The following is a 27,940-nucleotide window of genomic DNA, read 5'->3' on the forward strand; positions in this document are numbered from 1 at the left end:
ACTATGCACTCCATCACTGGCCAAGGGCCCCCAATGCTGCAGCCGTGGCGCCTTTGGCACCAACCTCGCCGGAGCACAGGTACAACAGGGCGGCCGAAAACTCCAAGCAAGCCATCTTTTCTACTGGAATTTATTTCAGAGGTCACGCAGCGACAGAACATTTCCGGGCAACGCTTTTAGGGAGTCGGCGCCTTGCCCCCGTTTTCCAGGCCGCCACGCGATGGGTCACGTCTTCCGTTTCCAAACAATGGACCCCCATCTTGGCATTCCCACCAAGCATCAAGGGACGCAGCACCCCCTCCCCACACATAGGCACCTTCCATGCTGGGTTTCAGCCTGGGCATGTACAAGAGCTGCCCCATGGGAAGCGTGCTGGATGCAAATGGGGTCATTAATCAAGTGCGGCGTCCCCCTTTGAGAGGCAGTCCCCACCTCAGTGCCAGAGGACTGCGTGACACATCGCCGTGCGCCAGCTGTTGCTCAAAGTGTTTTTTTTTGGGGGGGGAGGCAAGACTAGCTGGCATTCTTGGTCTGTTTCCACCTACCAGCTGCTCTGCCTTGAGCTCAAAACTTCAGGAGGGAGAATGCAAGAACTAGAGCAGATGGCAAACTTTCAAACCTGGCAGGAAGCTACCAATCTCCCCACTTTTGGGCCAGCCCACAATATTTTACTGCCTCGCACAAAAAGCAACGTGCCTCTGCCACCAAAGACCGGGCACAAGGAAGTATCTAAGCCCTGTCTTCCTCCTTTGCAGTCAAAATATAACCACCTCCCAAGGAATCCTTTTCTTCTCTTTCACGCCAAACAAAATCAGCTCTCCAAATTCCGCTTGCCAGGCCCGCCCTGCCATTTCCTTTCCACCCCAAGCACTTCAAGGGCCAGTCCTAAAGAGAAACCAGCTACTTCATGCTCTTCGCTCTCCAAGGCGAAAGAACTAGCAAAAAGCAACAAAAGCAGGGACAGAAACGTTGAACAAAGGTGCAACTGCCAACTACAGAAGCAGCTGCAAAATGGTGGATCGGATGGGAAAGTGGCAGTTTCCAAAAGCCTGGGAAAACACAACTTTGTTCTGTTCGTTGCATAAACAGCTAGCAACAGTATGCCAACCACACCATCCTTCTTCCCGAGGGGTCCACGGCAGCTTTCATACATATGCCAAGCAAAGAATTTTGCTATGGGTTCAATGTCACCTAAATGGGAGCCCGAATTCCCCCGGGCATCGTGTCGAGCGAGCTGGTCATCCTGCCAAGGCACGGCACAGGTGCAGCATTCATGCCACCGCCTGGCTGAGCGATGCCCCACCGTCTGTACGACAACTTTGCTTGGAAGGATGCTGAAAAGACGACAAAAGCCCACAATCGCTGCTCCCAGACAGGCCCGGCTCCTATTGTTGCTGGCTGTGAGCGGGCCCAGAGTTGCGTTTCCGAGCCGATGGGCAGCAACAGCTCTACCTATGTTGCCAAAGGAGCGCATCAGCGGGACTTGGCAGGGGCCGGGATGATGTATGAGACGGCGCAAAGCCAAGCTGTGCTCGCCAGCCACCATGCCGCGAGCGACTGGGAAGTGGGAAGCCCCCATTGTCGGCAAAATGAGTTTCTTTCCTGCCCTGCTGAGCCAGCCTCCATCTGCTGGCTCAGATTCCAAGGGCAGATGTTTGGGCCAGAGCAGGGAGAGACACAGCAGCTTCTGCAAATTGACAGCCCCCTCCTCATTTCTCCCTTGCCAGGGAAGATGCCCCCAGACGCTTCTGGCATCCCTGTTCTTGCAATTACTCTTCATTATTTCCGGAGTATTGAATCAGGCTTGCAAAGAGGGGTTTTTAAATCTCAGTCTGGCCTGCTTTCCAGGCCAACTCCTGCACTGATTTCAGTGAAATGCCCCCACCCCACCTGAATTCAGAAGCTCCAGTCTGGGCTGGGCTTTGCTGCCGAAATTTGCCCCTTTTCAATCAGTTCGGGATTGTGCAGGGCAGTTTCCCCACACCCCTTGCATTCAGATAGGGATAGCTCTAAGCAACCCCCCCTTGCCCGCATGCACGCACACTCACAGAAACTCATTAAATATTTCAATCGCCTTCTATACTTTTAAGACTCCAGGATTTTGGCATTGCACTGCTCTTATTTTGTAAACGGCTGCTGTGTGGTCTTTCGGGGAGAGAAGAGAGATAGGACCCACCAACCAGAATATCTGCAAGGTTTCACACAAGCCTGAAAGAATTCCAGCTGGGCATAATTCACCTGTGTTGTTTGTTCGTTTGATTTATATCCTGTCTTGCTGCCCAGCAATGCATCGCTCCATCAGCATATTTTGAACCATAATAGAAGTCAAGGGTTTCCTGGGTGCAGCAGAGAACAGGATCCCATCCCTGCCCAAACTTCAGCAAGGAAATCTGCCCATGCCAACTATCTTTAACCCACCAGAGTCTCTTTTTGCATTGTCTGAATGCCCACAAGGTAAATGCCAGGGGCCTAAGCATTTCTGAAAACCCAGAGAATCTCTTTCCCATTGGGTTAGTTACAGAGGGAGACCCTGGACTGGGTGAGGGTGAAGCTCACGCTGGCAAGGGAGGTCTCAGATTGGGCAAGGCTCCCTTCAGTTGTGCCAGGCAACTTGGGATGTTGTCATTGGCCCCTAGCGACAAAAAGTGAGCTTTGCCACTTTTCCATGTGTTAAGCATAATTCCAAAGATACTTAAACTAGATAAAGTTTCCTTCAGTTAACTCCATCGGCTCCTCCGTGGGGTTTTCCTGGCCACAGAACCAAAATCTCTTCTGAGGTTAGTTTTTTGACTCCCCAGTCTACGTTCCCACCTGGGGATTTTGTGATGTTGCCCATCCACACAATAACCAGGGCTGACACTACCTAGCTTCCTGAAATCAGCCAAGTACAGTATAAGAGGGGAAGAACAAGAATAATCTGGACACGGAAGGGGCATATTTTCCAAAATGGCTAGTATTAGATTGCAGCTTTAAATATCCTGGAAGGTAACCCTAAATGAAGCTTGGGAAAAAACACTCAATACATTAAGCAATCAGCAGTGACAGTTGGACAAACTGCATGGAAGTTTTGTTGGTGGTGGAGATCTGCAAAGTTTGAAAGTAAGACAGTAGATGGTTATTGTGGTATTTCCTACAATATTAAGTGCAGGAAGCTGTTTTAGCCCCAATTGGCTGCAACAAATTTTAAGCAGAGTGAATACTGTGTGGTTTATTCTGGAGCAAAATTTGTTGCAGCCAATTGGGGCTAAAACAGCTTCCTGCACTTAATATTGTAGGAAATACCACAATAACCATCAAAAAACCAAGCTGACAAAAAAAAGAAAAAACGCCTAACTCTTAGCATGCTGTGCAAACTGCATGTTTCAGTTAAGTGAACTGCAAAGATGCAGTTTTATTTTCCGAAGCAAAAACTCACATTCGGGGTCAACACAGATACAATCACTGTTAGAAAATGCAGAATCTGTGAAACTGAGGTTTGCAGGGAAAAAAAACACACAATTGGCTGGGCTCAGACGACATGCCCAAGCCAAGCACTGACATAATCTGCAAACTCCAAAGCAAACCACAGTTTCGCAAATTTAACCCACACCTGGGACTGCCCTAACCCTCTTTTTTCTCTCTGGACCTCTTCTCTTTCATATTTGTAAAAATCAGGTCCCAACCAGCCCTCTGAAAGCCAGGCAGCCTGGTCACAAGAGGAGGAATAAAACTGGCAATCGAACCAACTCAGGGGTGGGGGGAGAGCTGGGATTGTGTAAGGTTGTCAAAAGAATAGATAAAGCCCTCTAAAAGGAATTTGACAAAAGGGGGATAAAGCAACTCTGTGCCACAATTGTTCCCAGCCTCAAATTGATAATATTATAGGTTTTATCTGCAACTTCCCACCCTCCCTCAACCCTTCAACTCTAACCTCCAATTTGGGAGATTTTTTTCAAGCATAAATCCATCTTTTTTTTCTTTTCTTTTCCAAAGGGAGGCAAAAGGAGATGGAAAGGGCGCTTTTGTTTCCATCCTCCGGGGAGGAGACGGGATGGATGGTATCGTGCAAGAGCCCAATAGTTACAATAATATTATCATTATTTGGGGGTGTGTTGACTGATAGGGTTGTCCCTGAGCCAAACGGAAGAACGCTTGATTTCATTTCCTTTGTTATAACTACAGCAGAGTTTTCAAAAACCAACCAGGGGGGCCACTGAAATGAGGCAAAACTCACGCACCTACAAATACTGAATGGAATTATGATGAACCAAGTTTCTAATTTCCTCCCCAGCCGCCTCTCTGTCCCCAGGTTGCCTTAGCCTGATCCTGGGTTATATTCACGGATGTTATTGTCTCAGCTCACCTTTGCTGAGCCGCGAGGTGGAAGGGAGGGAAAGGATCTGTTCTGAAAGTGCAGTCAATAAATTTGGGCTCCAGAGCCCTTCCTCAGCCCTCTCTCCCCCCCATGGAGCAAAATATTCATTTTTCCACTATGAAATATGCATCTTGCTCTTTATTTTCTTCTCCCCTCACCCCCCATTTTTTTTGGAAACCTCCATTTCCTGAATCAGTTGGCACAAGCAGAACATTTTCAACAGCTCATTTTTTTTAACCCCAAATCTGGGATTTAAGGCAGGTTAGAAATGCAGGTCTAGGGGGCACCCTGCCTCTCCTCCGCCCCCCTCCAAGGCACTTTTGGCTACCCACCACCCAGAGCGCCAGAGACAGACTTACCTACTACGCTCCTAAGTGGTGGAGAATCCCGGGTTGGGGCTTGGCTACTGGCCTGGCTGGTGGAAAGGCGGAGGGGGGGAGGCTGGCGCTGGGACGCTCCCCCCAGGAGGGAGCAGAAGCAGAGGAGGGCAGGGGAAGAGAAGCAGAGGAAGAAGGGTGTGAAGACTCCGCTGGGCTGTGAGGGGTGTGTTTTGGCCCGCTTAATTTATTTATTTTTATTGGGCAGGGGGGAGAGAAGCGATAGCTGGGCATCGCAAAGAGGGGAGGGGCGCGCTCACAGCCAGGCACTCCCCCCCATCGGGACCGGCGCTCAACAAAGGAAACAAAGGGAACTGGGATCAAGCCAGCGGACATCAAAACCGGAGAAGAAAAGGGCACCATTGGGAAATGCAGATTGGAAGGAGCGGGTCTATTCTCTCCCGGGGCGAGGGAAGGATTGGGGGGATTTAACGGCCTGCCCCTCCCCGCATCTGCCTACCTCGCAGCCCCTCTTTCTCCCCAGCCTCCATCCTCAAGTCCTCCCCCGGTGGATTGTGGGAAACTCCCGAAAGTAAGAAAGGATGTTTAGAAAAAGGAGTTTAGGCTACTGGCCGGGAACAATAGCCTCGAGGGAGGGGGCTGCTGAGCAGGGAAAAGCCCCCCCCAAATAGGGAGGGGGAACCTCACCTTCCTCGCCTAGGCTCCGGCGTGGGGCTTCAGGCAGCTTTGGGGAGCGGGGGGGTGCGCCTCAGGCTCTGACTTTGGGGCAGCGGGCCCCCAAGAGGCGAGGGGGGAAAGACCCGCTTTTCCTGGCTGCTCCGGAGCAGCGGCGCCGCGGAGCCGACCGCGCAAGGGAGGCGGGGGCCCCCTCTTCCTCCTCCTCCGCCCGCCAGCTCCGGCTGCTTGCACTGCGCGGCCCATCATCCCCAGCCAGGGACGCCTGCGCCCCTCCTCCGCGCCCCGCGGAGACAGGCGGCCAGGGAGCCGGGGCGCCCGGGCGCTAAGACCGCGGGCGGCGCGGCGGGCGGCGGGGCGGGCGCGTCCAACAGCCGCTCCGCCTCCCAGCGCCCCGCCGCCATCGGCCCGGAGGAGCCTCCGCCGCGCGTCCCGGGGAGGTGGGCGCAGGGCCGGCGGGGGGGACCCGCTCCCGGGGCCTGCTCCGGAGCAAGCCAGGCCGCTGCCCCGCCGCCCCCTCCCCTCCCGCCTGCTTGGCTCGTCCCGGGCACCCACCTGGATGGAGGGCGCCCGGTTGGGGAAAGCGTCCTCCCGCGCCACGGAGGAGGCGTCCGCGCTTTTCCCGGCCGTTTTGCTCCCGGGCAAGGCCCCCTCCGGGGCGTGGGGGGCTACGGCCGGACTCTGGTCCTGAGCGATGCTCTCTGTTTCTTTTCAAGCCCTCTGGAAGGATGACCACTCTAACGCGCCAGGACCTCAATTTTGGACAAGGTACCACCAGGAGATCTTGGGGTTCCCACTGGAGCTGGGGATCGGAGCGCCTTAAGGCCTTCGGAGGTTCCTCTGGATCCTAGGATGCTGCAGTTTTCAATCCAAACCGCCCCGATCGGACGTCAGCCGTCTTCCCGCTTACCTATTCTGTGTGCTTTCTGTTGATCGATCCGCCAGACCAGCCAAAGAGTCCTGCTTTTACTCAAGTGGGGCCTTCCCCACATAAAGTGGGGGCAGCCTTGCAATTTAAATGGATAATTTAACACTCACAGCTCCGATACCAACTTTCAATACAGTTTAAGCTGAGTTTGTCAATTGCACTGATTTTTTTCTTTTTTTAATCCTCTTGCACTTTTTTCCCCATCCCCTAATTCCTTTCTCCTTCTTTCTAGTGGTCGCTGATGTCCTTTCTGAGTTTTTGGAAGTAGCCATTCACCTCATTCTTTATGTCCGAGAAGTTTACCCCACTGGAATTTTTCAGAAGCGGAAAAAATATAACGTACCCGTTCAGGTAAGAGACATACGTTATGCCTTGGAAGAATCCAAATCATGGGGCAGAACAAGATGGGGGACTGTTCCACTTTTGCCAGTACTGCAGAGGGTCGTTTTTTAAACTGCTCTTCTATGTCAGAATTGGAAGAAAAGCTGCAAATTAAAAAAAAAAAGTCTATCAGATGAGGTTCAAGCCCCCAGTTCTCCTTTTCACACATTTATTCGCCTGTTTACACATTTTTCAAAGCATCCAAAACATACATTCTTAAATATGGGTCAAAGCAAGTGGGTTGGGATGAAATAAATGGCTTATATTGTATGAAAATAAGTAGAGAACGCTTTAAAAAGGAGGCAGGTAGAAACTAAAAAAAAATGCCACTTAGTTTCACCATGCATATCTACAAGAAAAACAACAAAAAAGGAAGTGAAAATAAAAGGCATGGAGTGCAGTTAAATGCACAATATTTTCCCCCAAACTCTGCACAGGCTTTTATGTTGGATCAAATCTCACCTGTAAGCACTGAAATGTGGAACAAATTGGGTGATCTACTATTTAGAATTGCAGTTTGGTAGAAGGGGAAAATAATTGATCTAAAACCAAAAATTCAGTGCTTAGCTTTCCAGTGAACCTGTTAAGAACTATATCTCCTTCTGGCTGAAATCAAGATAAATTATAGCGCTTGCATTCCCACTATCAACTAAAACCAGGTTTGTTTTAAGGAGAGAAACAGAGAGTTACTCAGGCAGGACTGATTTCTATTTATACCTGAACCAAATGCCTTCTTGACACAGATGTCCTGCCACCCCGAACTCAATCAATATATCCAGGACACCCTCCACTGCATCAAACCTCTACTAGAGAAGGTGAGTCTTGGGAGAACAGGAGAATTCCCTTGTATTTCATCCAGCCTCTTTTCATAGCAAACCTGCTTGTGTAAAACCTCAGTCCTTGGGAACCAGCTTCATGTGGTATACCTGTGTGCAGACTTTCGAAATTCACAGAGTTTTTCTTCAGAGAAGATGTTTCTGGAAGTGTCCTGGTTTCCCAATATTTTTCAGAATGATGTGGAAAAGGTGGTGGTGGTCATCCTTGATAAGGAACATCATCCAGTGGAAAGATTTGTCTTTGAGATCATGCAGCCACCCTTGCTGGCAATCAGGTGAGGCCCCTTGCTTCCACCATCCCAAACGCCTGCTCGGCCCTCATCACACCATCCAAATTCCATAATGCTGGGAGGGAGGAGAGCTTGGTGCATCAGTCTGGCCTTGCAAAAACCCAGCCAGTAGCTCTGGGTTATCCTGCAGAAGGCAAGGATAGCAAATATCTAGGCTGCTGAATTTAGGAACAAAAGAAAAGTATTGATTTGGGAATAAAAGAAATTAAACCCATTTCAGCAAGCTGCTTTGAGATCTGATTGGCCAGGCCGATTGTACATCTACATTGCTGGCTGGGGAATTCTGGGATTTGAAGTCTGCACATCTTAGACCTGCTGAGGTCGAGAAACGCTGGTCTAGCCACCCCATGGCCCCTGATGAAGTGAGCCAAAGCTCACCAAAACTTGGGCCTTTTAATCAAATGGATTACTCTGAAAAAGTGCTACCGGGCTCCCTCTGGTTCTTGGCTACCACAGATAAGAAGGCTGTCCTCCTCAGCCATTTCCCCCAGAAATACTTGCAATAGCCATGTGAAAATGCTGGAAAACTGTATTACTCTTTGTAGCATTAAAACTTAGAAATATGGAGCAGGGGAGGGAGAAATATAATCTTAAAACACCATTTCATCTGGGGTTAGGTGTAACACCCAGGAAAGCAGTAATGACTTGCTCATTCTTAAAGGAGCAGAATTCTCTGAACCAAACCAGCTACCGGTAATTTCATCTGCCTTTTCCCTCCCCAGCTCAGATTCCCTTCTCAACCACGTGGAGCAGCTCCTGCGGGCTTTCATTCTGAAGATCAGTGTCTGTGATGCTGTGCTGGACAACAACCCTCCAGGTAGGCCAGCCATCGCAGCATGTAATCCAGCTGGCAGGCGGTGATGGGGGTGCAGGCTGACATGGCAGGAAGGCCTTATCTGGGCTCACACGTTTTTCCTCCAGCCTAAAAGAAGACACCAAGTTTTACATTCAGTTTTGAAGGCAGGGGTTGGTTGGTTTTAAACAGCCGTCTCGAATGTGAGTTTTTCTTCTAGCAATTCTGGGAAAATGGGAAGGAGTATTTTTAGGAAGGCTTATAACTAAAGAGCTACTGTAGCGGAGTGCCTCCCCATTTCCCCATTAAACTGGTAAGGCTGAAGCTTAGCAGGGACCAAAATATATTTACTCACAGGTTGTATATCCCCAGAGCTGTGGCTCCTTCTACTTAACCATCTCTCTCCCTGGGCCTTGTTTTCTGCAGGCTGCACCTTCACCATCCTGGTACACACCCGTGAGGCTGCCACTCGCAACATGGAGAAAATCCAAGTGATCAAGGTAAGGAATCCCAGAATCACAAGACCCACACAGGAGTTGTGTGTCATGCTATCTATGCACCATGCCAAGTCAAATACAACTTTGGTTTGTTGGGCCAGCAACAAAGCTAGACACTGGTTTGTGGACCATGGTTTTTAGCATCTCATTTTGCAGATCCAGGCCCTTGTGGCTGATTCAACAAGCCATAGTTTAATACAGGGCACAAGCCAGGTTTAAGAATTCCATGATTGTTGTTTGGACATCCTTCCCATTATTTAAAAGTATGATTGGGCAATATGTTCCACACACTTTGAAAGTAAATCAGGAGTAAGCCAAGTCAGGGTTAGGAAGGTATATGCTTTCCTAAACCTGACTCTGCTTACTCATGGGTTACTTTCAAGTATATGGGATGGCAAATGCAGGCAAACTACAACTCCCACGCATTTTAGTCAGCACTGCAGCAGGGAGGACATATGGGAAATGCACACAAACAACCGCTAAACTCATATTACACACACAGGCAGCCATTGTTTTCCAACCTGTAGGACTTCCCTTGGATTCTGGCTGATGAACAGGATGTCCACATGCGCGAGCCACGGCTGATCCCCCTGAAGACCATGACATCGGACCTTTTAAAGGTGAGCAGGCCCACCTTCTGCCCCAGATCGCAGCCCTGCCACAGGCCAGCTTTGCAGACTGAGAGAAACACCTGCTGCAAATTTGCTCCAACCAAGAAAATCTGGCGGCATTTGCTCCTTTTAATACATCTGAGTGGCTCAGAATTGGCTGCCTGGGGTCAGCTGACCCTGATCCCAGGAGGGGTCTAGGCAGCTGGGCCTGCGGTTCCTTGCTTTGGCCACCAGGGGGCAGCTGCTCTACAGGGTGAAGCTATGGACCCCCAGCTCAGTTGCTGCCTGGAAGGGGGGTGTGTGTGGGGGTTGACAGTGTTGCCCCCCTCTCCCTGCCAAACGTGGCCCCCCAGCCGCCTCCCTGGTTGCATTTGCACCACAGGGCGGGGCTCAGCCAGCTTGCGGACTCGGTCCCAGTTCTTTGGATTCACACAACCCATCAGGCCCCAGAGCAGCAGCCGCAGCGTGGAGCCAGCCAGCGCCTTTGCACACTCACACCCCGCCCCCCTTCGTGCCGTGTGTGTGTGCGGCTGCCAGGCAGCAAAGGGGCCGAGCCGTTCAACGTGCCCTCCGTTTCCCGAATGCCCGGAGATCCCTGGATTTTGCAGCTGGAGACCCTTTCCAAGGGGCAGCTCAGCTGTCCCGCCGGTGGGAAGCGGGTCCCGAGTGGCCCCCTTTCCGGTTCCCACATCCCGCCTCTCCCCCCGTCTCTTACCCCAAGCCTCCCGAGCGGGCTGCCGCCTCTTCGCAAAAATGCCCGCCCAGAGTGCCCGAGAAACGCCAAGTTTCCCTCCTCCTTCCAGATGCAGCTCTACGTGGAGGAGCGAGCACAGAAAGGCACCTGAGCCTTTCCTGGGGGTTCTGGAAGCCTGACCTTCTTCCAGGGCGGCGCATTGCCAAGCTGCCCCCCGCCTGCCTGGCAAGATTGGTGCTCAGCCTGTTGACACGCATGTGCCGGGCCCTTCCTTGCTGCGGCACACCTGTGCTTTTGCAAGTGCCCTTAAATCCTGCCAGACCATTCTCACTTCTTCAGCGGATTCACAAGTCGTGTACTTTTCAAGTTGCTAGACCTGAGGGAGGGGCATTACACAACTGTGCCTAGAAATGAAACCAAGCGTGTAACTGGGCTGGTGCAAACGCTCATCCGTAATCTTTGAAGTGAATGTTGATTATTGTGTCCCAAGGTGCTGATGTAGAAAGACTATCTGTGACGATTAATCCGCTGCAAATAAACTTCATGTGACTCTTGAAAAGTTGTTTCTGTGAACACACGCTTGTCCCTTGGCCCCGCGGCTAAACCGAGAGCAGGGATTTGGAGCCACACAAAAAGATCTCGATTTTTAAAAATTATTATTAGGTACCAAAGTTATACAACTTTCCAGACAAAAGGCAAGGAAAAATAACCATTACTCACTGTCAACGGCGTCTCTCCTACGGATTTACTTTTCTGAGCTGCAGAAAAACATCCTGGCGGACCTGCAGGGGCACCTGGAGATGACCGGAATTCAGGCGGGGGGTCTCTACATGTCCTCCCCCCCAGGCCAAAAGGCAGGCTCGCTCGCCCCAATCCGGCAGCTTCCGAGCGTGTTGGACTAGCCTTCGCCAGAGCCACTTACTGGGCATGATGGGAATTGTAGTCATCACACTAGTCAGGCGAGATCACAGGAGAGCCCAGCCTATGCTAAGGGACAGATAACACTGCCCTCCTGTGGCCATTTGTGGCGATACAGCCGCAAAAGGAAATAAACGGCTTCTTATCCCGTGGGATTAATATCCTTCATTCTTCTCGTTATTATGCACGTGATTATTAATATTAATGTTGCCATGAGGGCCCCAGGTGCTGGAGAGCAGGCTTAGGCAAGGGAAACCGAGTTAAATCACCTGAAACTGAGATAAAACGTCTGTTCCGGGCTGCATCGCCGAGGCTAAGGGACAGAAAACAGTGCCCTCCTGTGGCCATTTCTGGCGGTACAGCCGTGAAAGGAAATAAACGGCTTCTTATTCCGTGGGATTAATATCCTTCATTCTTTTCATTATTATGAACGTGATTATTAATATTAATGTTGCCACGAGGGGCCCAGGTGCTGGAGAGCAGGCTTAGACAAGGGAAACCGAGTTAAATCACCTGAAACTGAGCTAAAACGCCAGTTCCGGGCTGTATCGCCTATGCTAAGGGACAGAAAACAGTGCCCTCCTGTGGCCATTTCTGGCGGTACAGCCGTGAAAGGAAATAAACGGCTTCTTATCCCGTGGGATTAATATCCTTCATTCTTTTCATTATTATGAACGTGATTATTAATATTAATATTGCCACGAGGGGCCCAGGTGCTGGAGAGTAGGCTTAGACAAGGGAAACCGAGTTAAATCACCTGAAACTGAGCTAAAACGCCTGTTCTGGGCTGCATCGCCTATGCTAGTGGACAGAAAACAGTGCCCTCCTGTGGCCATTTGTGGCGTTACAGCCGCAAAAGGAAATAAACGGCTTCTTATCCCGTGGGATTAATATCCTTCATTCTTTTCATTATTATGCACGCGATTGTTAATATTAATGTTGCCACAAGGGGCCCAGGTGCTGGAGAGTAGGCTTAGGCAAGGGAAACCGAGTTAAATCACCTGAAACTGAGCTAAAACGCTAGTTCCGGGCTGCATCGCCTATGCTAAGGGACAGAAAACAGTGCCCTCCTGTGGCCATTTGTGGCGATACAGCCGCAAAAGGAAATAAACGGCTTCTTATCCCGTGGGATTAATATCCTTCATTCTTCTCGTTATTATGCACGTGATTATTAATATTAATGTTGCCATGAGGGCCCCAGGTGCTGGAGAGCAGGCTTAGGCAAGGGAAACCGAGTTAAATCACCTGAAACTGAGCTAAAACGTCTGTTCCGGGCTGCATCGCCTATGCTAAGGGACAGAAAACAGTGCCCTCCTGTGGCCATTTGTGGCGTTACAGCCGTAAAAGGAAATAAACGGCTTTTTAACGCACGGCATTAATATTCTTCATCATTTCATTATTATGAACCTGATTATTAATATTAGTATAGGCATAAGGGGCCCAGGTGCTAGAGACCAGGCTTAGACAACGGAAACCGGGTTAAATCATCTGAAACAGATAAAACGCCTGTTGCAGGCTGTATCGCCTATGCTAAGGGACAGAAAACTGTGCCCTCCTGTGGCCATTTCTGGCGGTACAGCCGTGAAAGGAAATAAACGGCTTCTTATCCCGTGGGATTAATATCCTTCATTCTTTTCATTATTATGAACGTGATTATTAATATTAATATTGCCACGAGGGGCCCAGGTGCTGGAGAGTAGGCTTAGGCAAGGGAAACCGAGTTAAATCACCTGAAACTGAGCTAAAACGCTAGTTCCGGGCTGCATCGCCTATGCTAAGGGACGGAAAACACTGCCCTCCTGTGGCCATTTGTGGCGGTACAGCCCTAAAAGGAAATAAACGGCTTTTTATCGCGTGGGATTGATATTCTTCATTATTTTTATTATTATGCACGGGATTATTAATATTAATATTGCCATGAGGGGCCCAGGTGCTGGAGAGTAGGCTTAGACAAGGGAAACCAGTTAAATCACGTTAGACCGAGCTAAAAGCCGGTTCCAGGCTGCATCGCCTATGCTAAGGGACAGAAAACAGTGCCCTCCTGTGGCCATTTGTGGCGGTACAGCCACAAAAGGAGATAAACTTTTTATCGCGTAGGACTAATATTCTTAATTATTTTTATTATTATGCACGGGATTTTTAATATTAATATTGCCATAAGGGGCCCAGGTGCTGCAGAACAGGCTTAGACAAGGGAAACCGAGTTAAAACACGTGAAACTGAGTTAAAACGCCTGTTGCAGGCTGCATCGCCTATGCTAAGGGACAGAAAACACTGCCCTCCTGTGGCCATTTGTGGCGTTACAGCCGTAAAAGGAAATAAACGGCTTTTTAACGCACGGCATTAATATTCTTCATCATTTCATTATTATGAACCTGATTATTAATATTAGTATAGGCATAAGGGGCCCAGGTGCTAGAGACCAGGCTTAGACAACGGAAACCGGGTTAAATCATCTGAAACAGATAAAACGCCTGTTGCAGGCTGTATCGCCTATGCTAAGGGACAGAAAACAGTGCCCTCCTGTGGCCATTTCTGGCGGTACAGCCGTGAAAGGAAATAAACGGCTTCTTATCCCGTGGGATTAATATCCTTCATTCTTTTCATTATTATGAACGTGATTATTAATATTAATATTGCCACGAGGGGCCCAGGTGCTGGAGAGTAGGCTTAGACAAGGGAAACCGAGTTAAATCACCTGAAACTGAGCTAAAACGCCTGTTCCGGGCTGCATCGCCTATGCTAAGGGACAGAAAACAGTGCCCTCCTGTGGCCATTTCTGGCGGTACAGCCGCAAAAGGAAATAAACGGCTTCTTATCCCGTGGGATTAATATCCTTCATTCTTTTCATTATTATGCACGCGATTGTTAATATTAATGTTGCCACAAGGGGCCCAGGTGCTGGAGAGTAGGCTTAGGCAAGGGAAACCGAGTTAAATCACCTGAAACTGAGCTAAAACGCTAGTTCCGGGCTGCATCGCCTATGCTAAGGGACGGAAAACACTGCCCTCCTGTGGCCATTTGTGGCGGTACAGCCCTAAAAGGAAATAAACGGCTTTTTATCGCGTGGGATTGATATTCTTCATTATTTTTATTATTATGCACGGGATTATTAATATTAATATTGCCATGAGGGGCCCAGGTGCTGGAGAGTAGGCTTAGACAAGGGAAACCAGTTAAATCACGTTAGACCGAGCTAAAAGCCGGTTCCAGGCTGCATCGCCTATGCTAAGGGACAGAAAACAGTGCCCTCCTGTGGCCATTTGTGGCGGTACAGCCACAAAAGGAGATAAACTTTTTATCGCGTAGGACTAATATTCTTAATTATTTTTATTATTATGCACGGGATTTTTAATATTAATATTGCCATGAGGGGCCCAGGTGCTGGAGAGCAGGCTTAGACAAGGGAAAGCGGGTTAAATCACGTTAGACCGAGCTAAAAAGCCGGTTCCGGGCTGCATCGCCGAGGCTAAGTGGTGCCGTGTGATCTACGAGGATTATCATCCTGATTACGGTTATTAGGATGACTTCTCGCGATTCTTTCTGTCCGGCTCCTGCAGGAACGCGCAGCCCCCCGCCGGGTTTCCGCTCGCGCCCGCGCGCCTCAAAGCCGGCCCGGCCGCGCGCTTCCGCCGCCTCGCCACTCTTGCACTCGCGGGCGGCCAGCGCCGTTCCCACGTTGCTGCGGCCGCGGAGGGCAGCGCCGCCCGCCCAGGTAGGGCGCCTGCGGGGCTCGGGGGGGCGGGTTGCGGCGGCTTCCGCCTCGGGCTTGCGCGCGTTCGGCTCCCCGTCGGTCGCAAACCGAAGAAGGGGTTGTGCCCCGTCCCGTCTCCCCCGAGGTGGGAAGGCGAGGCGGAACGGAACGGGCCGGGCAAACACTTTTGCACGCGACTCAGCAGAGACTGCCCATTAATTAATTAATTAATCAACCCCCATTAATTTTTTGGGAGGGTCGGACGGAGGACTGAGTCGAGTCGCCTGTTTAAAATTCTGAGAGTGGCGGATATTATCACTTTTTTCTTGTGTTTTACACTTCTTAGTTTTTTTGTAGTTTTACCTTTGCCGCAAACTTAACAAAATTCTTAGAGAAAAAAAGCAAACTTGCTTGGGAGGAATAGTCGGGAAATGAGCCACACCTGGAGGGGCACCCGAAACCCCCAGGTGGTGCTTAATTCGAATCAGGCCTTTGCCGTTTCTTCTGAAGGCAGCAGAACGGCTTCGGAGAGGCCTCTGAGAGGAGCAAGCCCTGATCGGTTTGTTTCATTTACCCTTATTTATTGAGTCGCCACTGTGAGCTGGGCATTAAATGGGATTAAAAACCCCGTAGAAGCATGCCAGTAACAATGCCCCCTGCATAGTAAATTGGTATACATAATTTATAAGTTGTAGGTAGTTACTTATAAATTATAAAGTAGTCCAGGATTTTGTTGATGGTTTTTGCCCTCTCTTATATAATATAATATTAATATAATATTTGTAATATTGTATTTATTATATTTATCAAATTTATATAGCCACCCATCTCTCAGATGTGTGGCGTACAATTAAAGCAAAAGTATTTAAAACAGAGGCTTAAATTGTCACTGTGTTTGTTGTGTTGGCATATTTGGAGTTTTCTGTTGTATCAGCCTCCCAGAGCTGTTATTGTGAGATGGATGGCCACAGAAAACTACTTTAAAATATATATATATTTATTAGTATGGTTTATTTTGGGGCCCCAAGGATTGAGGGACCCCTTTTGCTCCCCATCTGGGTTGCCTTTTTCTTCACCTGCTTTCTCTTTATTTAGCTCCTTTCCAGAAGATTGCAGACTTGTAAGATGTATTTTTTCTTTGTAAAAATGTATTTTTATTTAGCAAAACAAACAAGAAAACAGAAACAAAGCAAAAGAAAAGGAATACAGATACATACATAAAATAAACTTCAAGCTACAGCAAAGGTTGAAGGGGAAATTGGGTCATAAAAAAATTAAAGCAAAACAAAAGGGGAAAAAAGGGAAAAAATAAAAAATTATAGGAAAAAGCATTCTAGTAGCCTCCTCTTCTCCCTCCCGCCCCGCTAATTGCTACTTTTTGTACTATGCTTTGGCATCTGTGATTATTGCTCATTTCTTTTGGATGGTTTTAATAATTTTTAAAACCGATTCTCTTTTTCTTCAACAATCAAGAATTAAAGAATGTTAAACCCTGAACTTTACTTGGAGGTCCTCAGGGAGCTCTGATTTGTTCTGGTTGCCTCTCAGGTTTTCTCATTTACGGGATTTAAAGCTGCAGTGCAAATAGCGTTAACTTCACTAGCAAAGTTGGAGATGAGGGTCCAGCATACAGGTAATCCTCGTTTAGCGACTGCCTCGTTTAGCGACTGTTTGCAGTTACAACGTTGATGAAGGTCTGTACAGGAGGTCTGTAAAGCAAAGGAAAGCTGAAGTAAGATCACAGCACAGTCATGGTTTCATGTAGCGACCGCTTTGCTTAACTAAATTGCCATCCCAATTGTGGTCGCTAAATGAGGACTACCTGTATTTGCTGAATGGGGAAGCAGCTAGACTAGGCTATCGTAATAACACTCTGGCCTTTCTAAATTAGAGCAGTTAAAATAAAAGATGTCTTGTTTTTGAAAACCTCCTGTATATCTTTCCCTTGCCTTTTCAGGTGCAAAAAACTGGGTGACTTGAGTGTGGATTTGTTTTTAACCCCTGGATTTGATTCCAACGTGGCTGAGGATTCGGTGGAAGATGCTCCAGATTCTGGGGAAGATGAGAGTAGAAAGCCGCCTTCAAAGCTTGACAGCAGAAAAAACCAGGGTGTAATTTGAGACCAGCGAAAAGGTGAGTTTCCGTGACTTGGACAGATGGATAAATAGATGTATAGATTTATTTCCGGTGGCTATTAAACCGTGTGCCTAGAATCTCAGTTTGGGAGCTGACCGAAGCTCCTAGCTGAGCAGAGGGTAAGAGCAGACCAACTCTGCCTTGTCTCCACTGTCTTTCCTGGGGGGAGATGAGAAGGGGCTTCCTCTAAAGCAGGGTTTCTGAACCTCGGCAACTGTGGGATGCGTGGACTTGCTGGCTGGGGGATTCTGGGAGTCGAAGTCCGTGCATCTTAAAGTTGCCGAGGTTCGGAAACCCTGCTCTAAAGCGAAGGTGGGCAAAGGACTGTATGTGGCTCCATTAATGAGCAGAGACCCATCAAAAAAGCCCCTAGACGGGGGGTCTGGCTTCTCTCCCTTTGCAGATCCTTTTCAATGTCCAAACTAAGGCTGGTTTTGGGGTCAGGGTCTGAAACTATACTGAAAGCCAAGTAATAGAAAATGTCTTGGATTCTCTTGCCTGGTGGTGCCTCGGGATAAGCAGTGGATTTGAGGCACAAATGATGAGAATTTCTCCCTCCTACAGGGGGACCTGAAATAAAATTTTAACCAGGAAAGAGTCACTGCCACCAAGTGGTAGGGGAAAAATGACAGTCTAGGCAGGGTTTTTAAAAAAAAAGTTTCAGAATTTTAAGTTTTATTTATTTTATTTAGGAAATACCAAAATAATGGGCTAACGTAAGAAAGATGGCCACATCATTGAAGTATAGTAATATAAGGACGAGTCTGCCTGCCACGTGAGATATTGGCTGAAATTACATTTGGAGAGCGAATCTTTCCTCCAACTTGTTCTCCCAAATATCTTTGCTCCTTTTTAATTTGATTGTCAATTTATAATAGGATCATGGGCTGCAGGTCTGTGGTGTTGGCTGGATTTGGAAAACACCGTGTCTGTGTTGCGTAACAAGCAGTTTCCCAACTTTTAACTCTACTGAGGTGTAACGTGGCAGGCTGGTTCGCACAACCTGCCAAGTGGCCGAATTCATACAGCCTCTTGAACCGTGAACTGTACAGTCCCCTTTTAGCCTGCGTCTAAACTCAGTGTTTCAATAAGGATGTCGTGATTAATGTATTCTAGGACAGATGCTAATTCAGATTCATCTTCATATAAATGTTTTTTATTTTGCTTTTCATCCAGAAAGACTTAGTGTACAGTTGACAGCTCAGTTAAAAAAACAAACTTTGTAGGCTTAGTTTAACATGTCACAGTGCAAAAGGAAAAGGGGAGGGGGAGGGAAAAGGAAAACAAAAGTACTCCAATCACAATTCTGAACAATTACGGATCTTACAGCGTCCTTCGTTAATTTTTCAATTTTACCTTCCGCTTCTCTTTTTCCGATAGGAAAACTATCAGTCCATTTGCAACCGGCGGTGCGTCCTACGGATCTCCCGGCTAGAGTACGTCCGCTGTTGTCACCTTCATCCGCTGCCCATATTTCCGGTGCCGGGTTCTGAGTGCGATGCATCCGAACGAAGTCAGGCGACCTCTGACTTACCCCTTGGCCCAAGTCGTCACTGGCTGCGCTGAGTAAGTAGCTGCTGATCGCTTCCCCTCTCGGGCACCCCCTTGGCCCCGTGGTGGCATCCAGAGGGTCAGATTCAGAAACAGTCAGCGATTGTGGGTAGGACTAAAAGCATGTTGGATTTGGAGTAGTTCAGTTCTAAATGGTTTCAGTGTCAGCTTCTTCCCCGCCCGCCAATCCCTCTTCCCCCAAGACGTCTTTCCGCCGCTTAAGGCCATTTTTCACCTGTTGTGGCAGATAAATCACAGCAGGTCTGCCGGGGAGACTCCCCTTGGCTTTAGCTGCCCGTATTTTGCACGCAGAAATGTCACAAGGCAGTTCGCAGCCAGAAAATTATTTTTGCGAGCTCCCTTTTTATTCCTTGTTTCCAAAATCCCAATATATTTTTTGAAAGCTTCCTTTTTTTAAAATACTGAAATTTTAAAAATTTGTCTTCAATTTGTGGGGGGCAGTAAGGCACCCCCAAGATTTATTGTGAAGGTCGGCCTGTATAATATATTCAAGAACCAGGATGGTGGAATAGAGCAGCATTTCTCAACCTGGGCAACTTGAAGATGGGTGGGCTTCAACTCCAGAAGCAAAGCTGGCTGGGGGATTCTGGGAGTTGAAGTCCACCCATCTTCAAGCTGCCCAGGGTGAGAGACACTGATCTAGATCCACCTCCCTAGGTTGGAACAGCCCATCCCTGTTCTTAAGTGCCTCCAAACATTTGGGGTGGCGGCCTTTGCCCCCTTGTTTCTAGGCTGTCTCTCTGGGAAGCCTCCTTTCCCCCTTACAGGGGCATGTCGCCCAAAAGAAAATGGGGGGAAATTAAGATTCGGACCAGCCAGGCTTTCTTCCCCTGTCCCCCGCCCTGCATTAGAGACACCCAGATGTCTTTCTGTCCTGCAGCCTCTCCGTCTGCAGATGTGGCGGTGCTGATCAATTAATCAATCAATGATAAATTAATTAGTGCTGGTGATTAATTAGCCCCCAGCTGCCTTTTCTGTTCCCTCCTCTTCTTGATAAGGTGGAATTTACGCCTCCTCTTCCCTCCCCAGGGGGCGAAAGGGCTGTGACTGGAGGCTGGGGCCGAAAAGCGCCATCTGGGTCAGAGCTGCAACAGCTGGCACGAGGAGAGGACGCAGTGGAAGACTTGGCCTTCTCCGACGGGGACTGATGGACGGGCTGGGGGGGATGATCGGATAGCTGTTCCCCGTGGGGGTGCCGAGGCTGCATTGCTCAAGCTGGCCCTGGAGTGGCCTTTATGCGCTTGGGGAGATGCACCATAAAATTTGCAATCCGGCAAGGGAGCAGTAAAAAGACTCAGCTGTGGCTGTAAAAGCTGCTGTTTTTTTGAAGGACTTCTCTGTTTCCTTGCCAGCACCCTCAGGTGAAAAATACTTTGTACATTTTTGGAGCCCACAGCAAGAAAAGTTGGACTGTATCTCCAGGGCAACACGATGCTTGCTTTGAATTCCCCCCCCAATTCTTGCAATTGTCCATTTTCATTTCTGTATGTGCGGAAGACTTGAAGGGGATGGGGAAATTTGTGCGGGTTCGTTCTGTCTCACTGGCAGAAATGGCTTGTAAAAACAGCCTGCCGTGTGGATTTATTTCTCGTGTGTGGATCTCAGTGTGCTGAAACCACAGAGGGCAAAACGGCCGGATCCCGAGGGAGCACCGTTGTCCCCTGCGGCTTTCACCGTGTTGTGATCCGTGCCCACGTCTCTTGGCACCAAACCGGGCCCACCAGGAACCGAGACCCACCAGCTTGTTGTTTGAGGTCGCCCAGCAGATCAGAGCTAGCTGTTGAGCCTGCAAACCTTACAGTTTTGGTCTTGATTTAGTCCTAAGCGAGTCAGGATGTGTTTCTGCAGTTTGCAAGTCAGGTGGGGGAGGGCATTGGAGATCCCTGAGAGGTCCTTAGGTCTTAAGCCTGGCTAGGACAGCCACGTTTTGTGGCTTGTGGGAACGGGGCTGAAACCCAGAGAGCCCTTGGCGGAAGCCTTTGGGTCCCGTGAATCCCAAATGGCGGCTTCCCTGGCTTTAAGCTGTGGGGAGTGGCGGGTGGGTGCAACAGCCGTTGTGGGCCCCCGTGCCCTGGGCGAAGACCGTTCATCTTGTCTGGGAGCCTCGGGTGGCCCAAGTGGAAGCTTCAGGTGCTGGGACAGAGTTGAGGTGTCAGAAGAGCCTAGAGCAGCGTTCCCAACCGTGGTGACTTGGAAGACGTGCAGACAGTTCAACTCCCATGCTGGCTGGGGGATTCTGGGAGTTGAACTGTCCGCACGTCTTCCAAGTCACCACGGTTGAGGAACACTGACCTGGAAGGTCACAAATGCCCACCAACCCCAGGTAGGTGCCAGATGCGGGTGGATGTGAACTCTGCTTTCATTAAGCCAAGTGGCTTTTAGATGGGCAGACTTCAGTGCTCAGAATTTTCCAGCTTAATTTCTCTTGGAAATTCTGGGAATTGAAGTTCTCCCATGTAGAAGGCATCAGATGGCTGCCACTCAATTCCCAGCATTCTGCAGCACATCTCAGAATTCTGGGAACTCCAGTCTGCCCATTGGAAGAGGCATCCTCCAGAGGGTTGGATTTCTGTTCCCAGAATTCTTAGCAATAGTGAGCTGGAGAACTATGGGAGTTGAGCCCCCCTTCCCCCCCCAGCAGAGAGTGCCAGATGGTTGCCCCGCAATTCCCAGAATTCTGCAGCATATTTAAGAACTCTGGAAGCTGCAGTCCATCCACTGGAAGAGACTATTTCCAGAGGGGGTGGGTTTTGGCTCCCAGAATTCTTAGCAATGGCGAGCTAGAGAATCATGGGAATTGAGGCCACTGCCCCTGGTTTGGAGACCACCGGATGGCTGCCACTCTTTTCAGCATTCTCCAGCACATTAAAAGTTATGGGAGCAGAAGTCAAACTTGGAGGCTTTGAAATTCTGTGCCTTCTAACAGTGGACTTCTGTTCCCAGAATTCTTGATGGTGGGCTGAAGAATTCTGGAAATTGACATTCACCCATCTGGGAGACAGGGAAGCCCCATGCCCACTAGGAGGTGGGCCTCCACCCCCAGAATTCCCTTGGATTCTGGGAATGAGGTCCACCACCCCAGGGGCACACAACCCTGAGTCCCTGTATCTGGATGGGAGAGCCCCGTTCCCAGGATTCTCTAGCCCACTTAAGAATTCTGGGGACTGAAGTCCCCCCATCTAAACAGTGGGTGAACAGACATGCAACCCACAATTCCCCAGCCTCTTTCTGTATTCTGGGAACTGAAGTTCAGCATGGAACTGCCACCTGAACCTCAGCCCCCAGAATTCCTAGCAATGGGGCTGGAGAATGAAATCCATCCACCTGGGAGGCATCAGGGCTCTGGAGGTGTGGGCCTCTGCTCCCAGAACACTCCTGCAGATTGTGGGAATTGTAAGCTCAAGTGGGTGCACCTTGGCAACCTCAAGGTGACTGGACTTCAGCGCCACACCCCTTCAGGGTGCCAAGGCTGAGACACAGCTGTTGTGAGGGCCTCACTTGGATTCATTTTGTGTAAGGAAAGACCCTCCCCCATTTTTCCCCCCAGGGTAGAGAGCAGTCAGAGGGAAAAATCCTTGTGTCTTGAGGTTCCTGCCTTGCTCATAACTAGGGATGCACAAGGCAGGCAGTGTTTGAAATAGGCCCCTCCTGTGTCTGCTGAGCCTGGCAGGGGCTCTGCACTTCATTTCAAGCCCTGGCTGTGTTGTGCACCGCTACTTGCAGCAAGGGATGCACAGAGAAGATGCTGTGCATGGTGGGCTGGTGGGGTAGAGGGCCAAGGAGCCAACCCTGGCATAAAGGGAGGCTGGCAGAGGGAGGCCCTAGAAAGCTTGGGGGCATCCAAGGCACCAGCAGCAGCCCTGGTCTTGTCAGAGTGCCCCCCCCCCTCCAGCCTGCCTTCATCCCATGGTTGAAGCCAAGGGCCTTGGCAGGGGCTGGGGAAGGCCCAGGCAAGATGGGGTGGGGGCAGGTGGGCTGCTGGGAGATGCCCCTTGGTCTCCAGCTGGCCCTTCTGCCCCATCCCCATTTTCCCTAGGCCAGGATTGAAGCCAAGGGCCTTGGCAGGGGGAGGCCTGGGGAGGATGGGTTGGGGGCATGAGGGCTGCTGGGTTGTGCCACTTGGCACCTCCCAGCAGCTGACCTGCCCCCACCCCCTCCTCCCTGGGCCTCCCCCTGCCAAGGCCCTTGGCTTCAATCCTGGGGGGGGAGAGGCAGGGGAGGGAGTCCTGGGAGGAGGGGGTTTCCCCAAAGGGGGGGTGTACTGCTTGTTTTCTTGAATTTCAATAAAAAAATTGAATGCCTCCTGCTGTCTGGCTTTGTTCTCCCCCCCCCTCCCTCCCTCCCTCCCTCCCTCCCTCCCTCCCTCCCCTTGGCCACCTCCACCATCTTTGGCTTGAAGGGGGGCCCTAGGTGGGGAGGGCCAGGCCCTGGGCAGCCCCCCCAGAGGTCTGCCAGGGGCTAGGGTGGCCCCTCCCATCTTCCCAGGGCCTTCCTCTCCCCCCCCATCTCCCCAGGAGGGCTGCTGGTGGTGGCTGAGTCAGAGCAGGGAAGGGAAGGCGCTGGGAGGGGGCTAGAGGCAGGCTGGCGAGGGGGGCTCTGCCAAGCGCCCGCTGCTCCCTTTCCCCAGCCCCCTCATGCCAGGCTTGCAGGGAGACTGTTGGCAGCAAAGGCGAAGGAGGGAAAGGAAGATCCGAGCAGCATTTCTCAACCTTGGCAACTTCTGAGGTGTGTGTGGACTTCAACTCCCAGCTGAAGTCCACCCATCCTCAACCTGCCAAGGTTGGGAAACCCTGGACCAAAGAGGGGCAGAGGGACAGGCAGGTCAGAGTGCCCCCACCCAAGTTTCCAAGGGAGGCGCCTCTGCCTGTCCCCCCACCCTCAATGCCAAGACCTCCCATTCCCTCCTTCACCAATGCCCCTGCCCACAAGCCTGGCATAAGGAGGGCTGGGGAAAGGGAGCAGCAGACATTTGCCAGTGATCCCCTCCCCAGCTTGCCTCTGACCCCCACTCAGCGCCTTCCTTTCCCCACCCCAACTCAGCTGCCACCATCAGCAGCCCTCCTGGGGAGACGGGGGGAAGAGGAAGGCCCTGGTGAGACGGATGGGCCATTCCTGCCTCTGGCAGGCCTCTGGGGGCCACCCAGGGCCTGCCTCTCCCTACCCCCCCCTTGGGCCACCCTTGAGGCCAAAGATGGTGGAGGTGGCCAAGGTGAGGCAGAGAAAGGCAGGCACTGGCAAGATTGGGGGGGCAGGCAGGCCAGCCAGTCAGAGAGCCCTTGCCAAGCGACGCCCTTGGCTTTACGCCCGGCCCCTCCAACCGGCTGGCCCGCTTGCCCCCCCAATCTTCCTGCCAGGCCCCCTTCCCCCACACCCCACTTACCCCTCTTACCTGTGAGTCCCGTCCTCTCCGCTGCCCATCCGGCTGGGTTTCCACAGGTGCCAGCAACACAAAAGCCCTTTCATACTTACTTTGGCCTAACCTGGTTCGTTAGGCCAAGGCTTGATCTAACAAGCAAGGCTACATTTACCCTCCTCCCCCTCCCACCCCCAATAGTTCTACTGCCCACAAAACCTTCCCCCAGGAATGGCTGTTCTGAAGGACGCACCCCACCCCCGTTTCATACATTGAGCAGGTTCTTTGTTTTGACCAAAGATGGTGGAGGTGTTTTGACCGTTATTTTCAACTGCTTTGCTGGAAAGCCTTAATTTAAAGTGATGGAGAGCTGGACAATATGCATACATACCTGTGTATGTATATTGTCCAACCGTCCATCACTTTAAAATTAAGGCTGTGTGTATGTATATCGTAAGAAGCTAAGGTACCCCTGAGCTGTCTTGGGTTGATTTTGGTGCTCTTGAAAACGCACAAGGGGGAAAAAGGACCTGTGGGTGTCTTGAAACAGAACAGGCAAGCTTGGCCACACGTTCTTTTTCCACCGCTGTACAAACTGGGGAGCCACACACACACACACACACTCCCATTCACACCAACTCCCACACAGGTTGGTGGAAAGCTGGCAAGGGCTAAACATGGATAGGCAACGCCCGAGTGTGGATGCCAGGGAAAATGTGCAATTTCGCATCCTCAGCCAGGCGGCCCTGCCGGGAAAAACTGCACACATCCTCCACGCAAAATCCAATTAAAACGGAGCATAACTCTCTATGTGTACACACACACCCCATTCCAGGAGGGAGCAACAGGACCCCCACCCCACTACAACATCCTTCTGCTTCCTTCTTCTCCCCCTCCCGACAATTCCCAGGCAGGTCTCCAACCGTTGAATGGACCACCTGCAGCCTCCCACCAGCGAACACCCAGATATGCGAGGATGGGGGAAAAAACCAACAACGCACACCGAGAGAGACACAGAAAGCCAAAGAGAAAGAGAGAAGGTGCCCCAGAGAGCTTGGCTGTGCTGTACCATCCGAGCTGAAGTAAACACGGACCGGAGGAGTTTTCAGTGCCGGATCAGTTTGTCTGTCTTTGGTATTATTTCAAAAGTTGCCAGCGATGCGTAGATCTCCCGAGGAGGGAACTGCGTCGTACCGGTTCCAGCCAGGGATGTTCTCCCCAGAAAAAGGAAGGTGGGGGAGTTCCTTTCTCCTTGGGATCCGCTGTTGGCCCTTCTGCCGAGGTGTGTTCGCAGGCGGGCCCCCTCCCTCTCCAGGCATGTGTGTCTTCCTCCCTCCCTCCCTCCCTCTGGATTAGTTCCTCCCACCCTCCCTAATCCAGAAAAACATCCCGTCCGTTCTTTCAACTCCCCAATTCAGAAAAGTCCCATGTGGCCTCCTGGGTGGGCTTGCTTCTTCAGATCATGAAATGTCAGATCCCGGAGGAGAGGCAGGGGATTACGACGGGGGCTTGGTGGGGTCGCCGAGAGCCATCAAGGGGGTCCCGTTCTCCTGCTTTGGTGAGACCCGGCTGGGGAGAAGCGTCCCGCTGTAGGGCGACGAAGCCACGCTTCCGGTGGAGGCCAGGCGAAGCTCCATGGGAGGCAAGTTGCCATCGGTGGGCCGCAGGGCCGGGGGCTGCAGCGGAAAGGCCACCGGGAAGCTGGCCACGCAGAACACGCGGCCCACCCGCTTGGCCACCTGGGGAGAGAGCACAAGGGGAAACGGTGCTTGTGAGCCTGAGAAGGGAGTGCGCCCCTGAGTGAAGCCCCTGCGTGGATTCGGGCGTGGCCAACTACTGGGCATTTGGGAACTGACTCCCAGCCCAAGGTGGGCTGAGCTTGCAAGGACTTGGGGAATAAAAAGTAAAGCAAAAAGGGTGCCCACAATCCGGCATCATCCGTCCTCCTTCCAAAGCCGAACCAGAGAACTGCAACTGCTCTGCCAGAAAGAGTGGGCCCGCCTGGCATCAGCCACAGGCTCTAAAGCAGGGCTTCTCAGCCTTGGCAGCTGGAAGGTGTGTGGACTTTGGCTCCCAGAATCCCCCAGCCAGGTTGAGAAACACTGTTTGAGACCCTGCACTAAGCAGCCTTATGGAGACACAGGGCTCCTGGTCATCCGTATTATTCAGTCTGCTCAGGTCTCCCTGCGCTTGGCAGTGCCGCCCCGCAATTCCTAATTGGCTGGGATTGGCTAGCACCCCTGGCTGGTTGGGGTCCCACACCCATGCCCGCAAAGAAAAACAAAGCAAGTGCAGAAATAGCAAGAAAATAATAAAAAAAGAAGGGGTAAGGTAAGGAATCCCAGAATCACAAGACCCACGCAGGAGTTGTGGGTCACGCTATCTGTGCACCACGCCAAGTCAAATACAACTTTAGTTTGTTGGGCCAGCAACAAAGCTAGACACTGTGGTTTGTAAACCATGGTTTCTAGCATCTCATTTTACAAATCCAGGGCCTTGTGGCTGATTCAACAAGCCATGGTTTAATACAGGGCACAAGCCAGGTTTAAGAATTCCACGACTGTTGCTTGGACATCCTTCCCATTATTTAAAAGTATGATTGGGCAATATGTTCCACACACTTTGAAAGTAAGTCAGGAGTAAGCCAAGTCAGGGTTAGGGAGGTACACGCTTTCCTAAACCTGACTCTGCTTCCTCATGGGTTACTCTCAGGTATACGGGATGGCAAATGCAGGCAAACTACAACTCCCACGCATTTTAGTCAGCACTGCGGCAGGGAGGACATATGGGAAATGCACACAAGCCCCTAAACTCCCCTTAACCGCACAGGCAGCCATACCTGTTCGTTTTCAGGACGTCCACACGTGCGAGCCGCGGCCGACCCCCCCCCAGACCAGGACGTCGGACCCTTCGGAGCTGCGCAGGCGCACCGTCCGCCCCAGGGCGCAGCCCCGCCCCAGGCCAGCTTCGCAGGCGGAGACAAACACCTGCTGCGAATTTGCTCCAACCGAGAAAAACTGGCGGCATTTGCTCCTTTTAAGACCTCTGAGCGGCTCGGGATTGGCTGCCTGGGGTCAGCTGACCCTGATCCCAGGAGGGGTCTAGGCAGCTGGGCCTGCGGTTCCTCGCTTTGGCCGCCAGGGGGCAGCTGCTCTACAGGGTGAAGCTATGGACCCCCAGCTCAGTTGCTGCCTGGAAGGGGGGGTGTGGGGGGGGTTTGACAGTGTTGCCCCCCTCTCCCTGCCGAACGTGGCCCCCCAGCCGCCTCCCTGGTTGCATTTGCACCACAGGGCGGGGCTCAGCCAGCTTGCGGACTCGGTCCCAGTTCTTTGGATTCACACAACCCATCAGGCCCCAGAGCAGCAGCCGCAGCGTGGAGCCAGCCAGCGCCTTTGCACACTCACACCCCGCCCCCCTTCGTGCCGTGTGTGTGTGCGGCTGCCAGGCAGCAAAGGGGCCGAGCCGTTCAACGTGCCCTCCGTTTCCCGAATGCCCGGAGATCCCTGGATTTTGCAGCTGGAGACCCTTTCCAAGGGGCAGCTCAGCTGTCCCGCCGGTGGGAAGCGGGTCCCGAGTGGCCCCCTTTCCGGTTCCCACATCCCGCCTCTCCCCCCGTCTCTTACCCCAAACCTCCCGAGCGGGCTGCCGCCTCTTTGCAAAAACGCCCGCCCGGAGTGCCCGAGAAAGGCCAAGTTTCCCTCCTCCTTCCAGATGCAGCTCTACGTGGAGGAGCGGGCGCCGAAAGGCACCTGAGCCCCGGCCTTTCCCAGGGGTTTTGGAAGCCCGAAGAATCGTGTACTTTTCAAGTTGCTAGACCTGAGGGAGGGGCATTACACAACTCGGCCTGGAAAGCGGCGATCTTTGTTTGCC

At 51.2% G+C, this 27,940-nt stretch overlaps 1 protein-coding gene across 2 annotated transcripts; it reads left to right on the forward strand.

Moving 5' to 3' along the window:
- The first annotated feature begins 5,745 nt into the window (after positions 1-5,745).
- MAD2L2 (mitotic arrest deficient 2 like 2) lies at positions 5,746-27,843 on the forward strand. Of its 2 annotated transcripts, none has more exons than XM_063317445.1 (9): positions 5,746-5,807; positions 6,084-6,135; positions 6,528-6,646; positions 7,420-7,491; positions 7,687-7,787; positions 8,525-8,619; positions 9,022-9,095; positions 9,620-9,712; positions 27,782-27,843. In XM_063317445.1, exons 2-9 carry the CDS (start codon positions 6,096-6,098, stop codon positions 27,821-27,823), a joined length of 636 nt encoding a protein of 211 aa, XP_063173515.1. In that variant the 5' UTR covers positions 5,746-5,807; positions 6,084-6,095; the 3' UTR covers positions 27,824-27,843. The 2 variants fall into 2 exon arrangements, with proteins under 2 accessions (XP_063173515.1, XP_063173514.1); XM_063317444.1 differs by lacking the exon at positions 27,782-27,843 and adding an exon at positions 10,507-10,959.
- The last annotated feature ends 97 nt before the right edge of the window (positions 27,844-27,940 follow it).

The sequence above is a fragment of the Candoia aspera genome, chromosome 18 (genome assembly GCF_035149785.1).
Source record: "Candoia aspera isolate rCanAsp1 chromosome 18, rCanAsp1.hap2, whole genome shotgun sequence".
NCBI lineage: Eukaryota > Metazoa > Chordata > Lepidosauria > Squamata > Boidae > Candoia > Candoia aspera.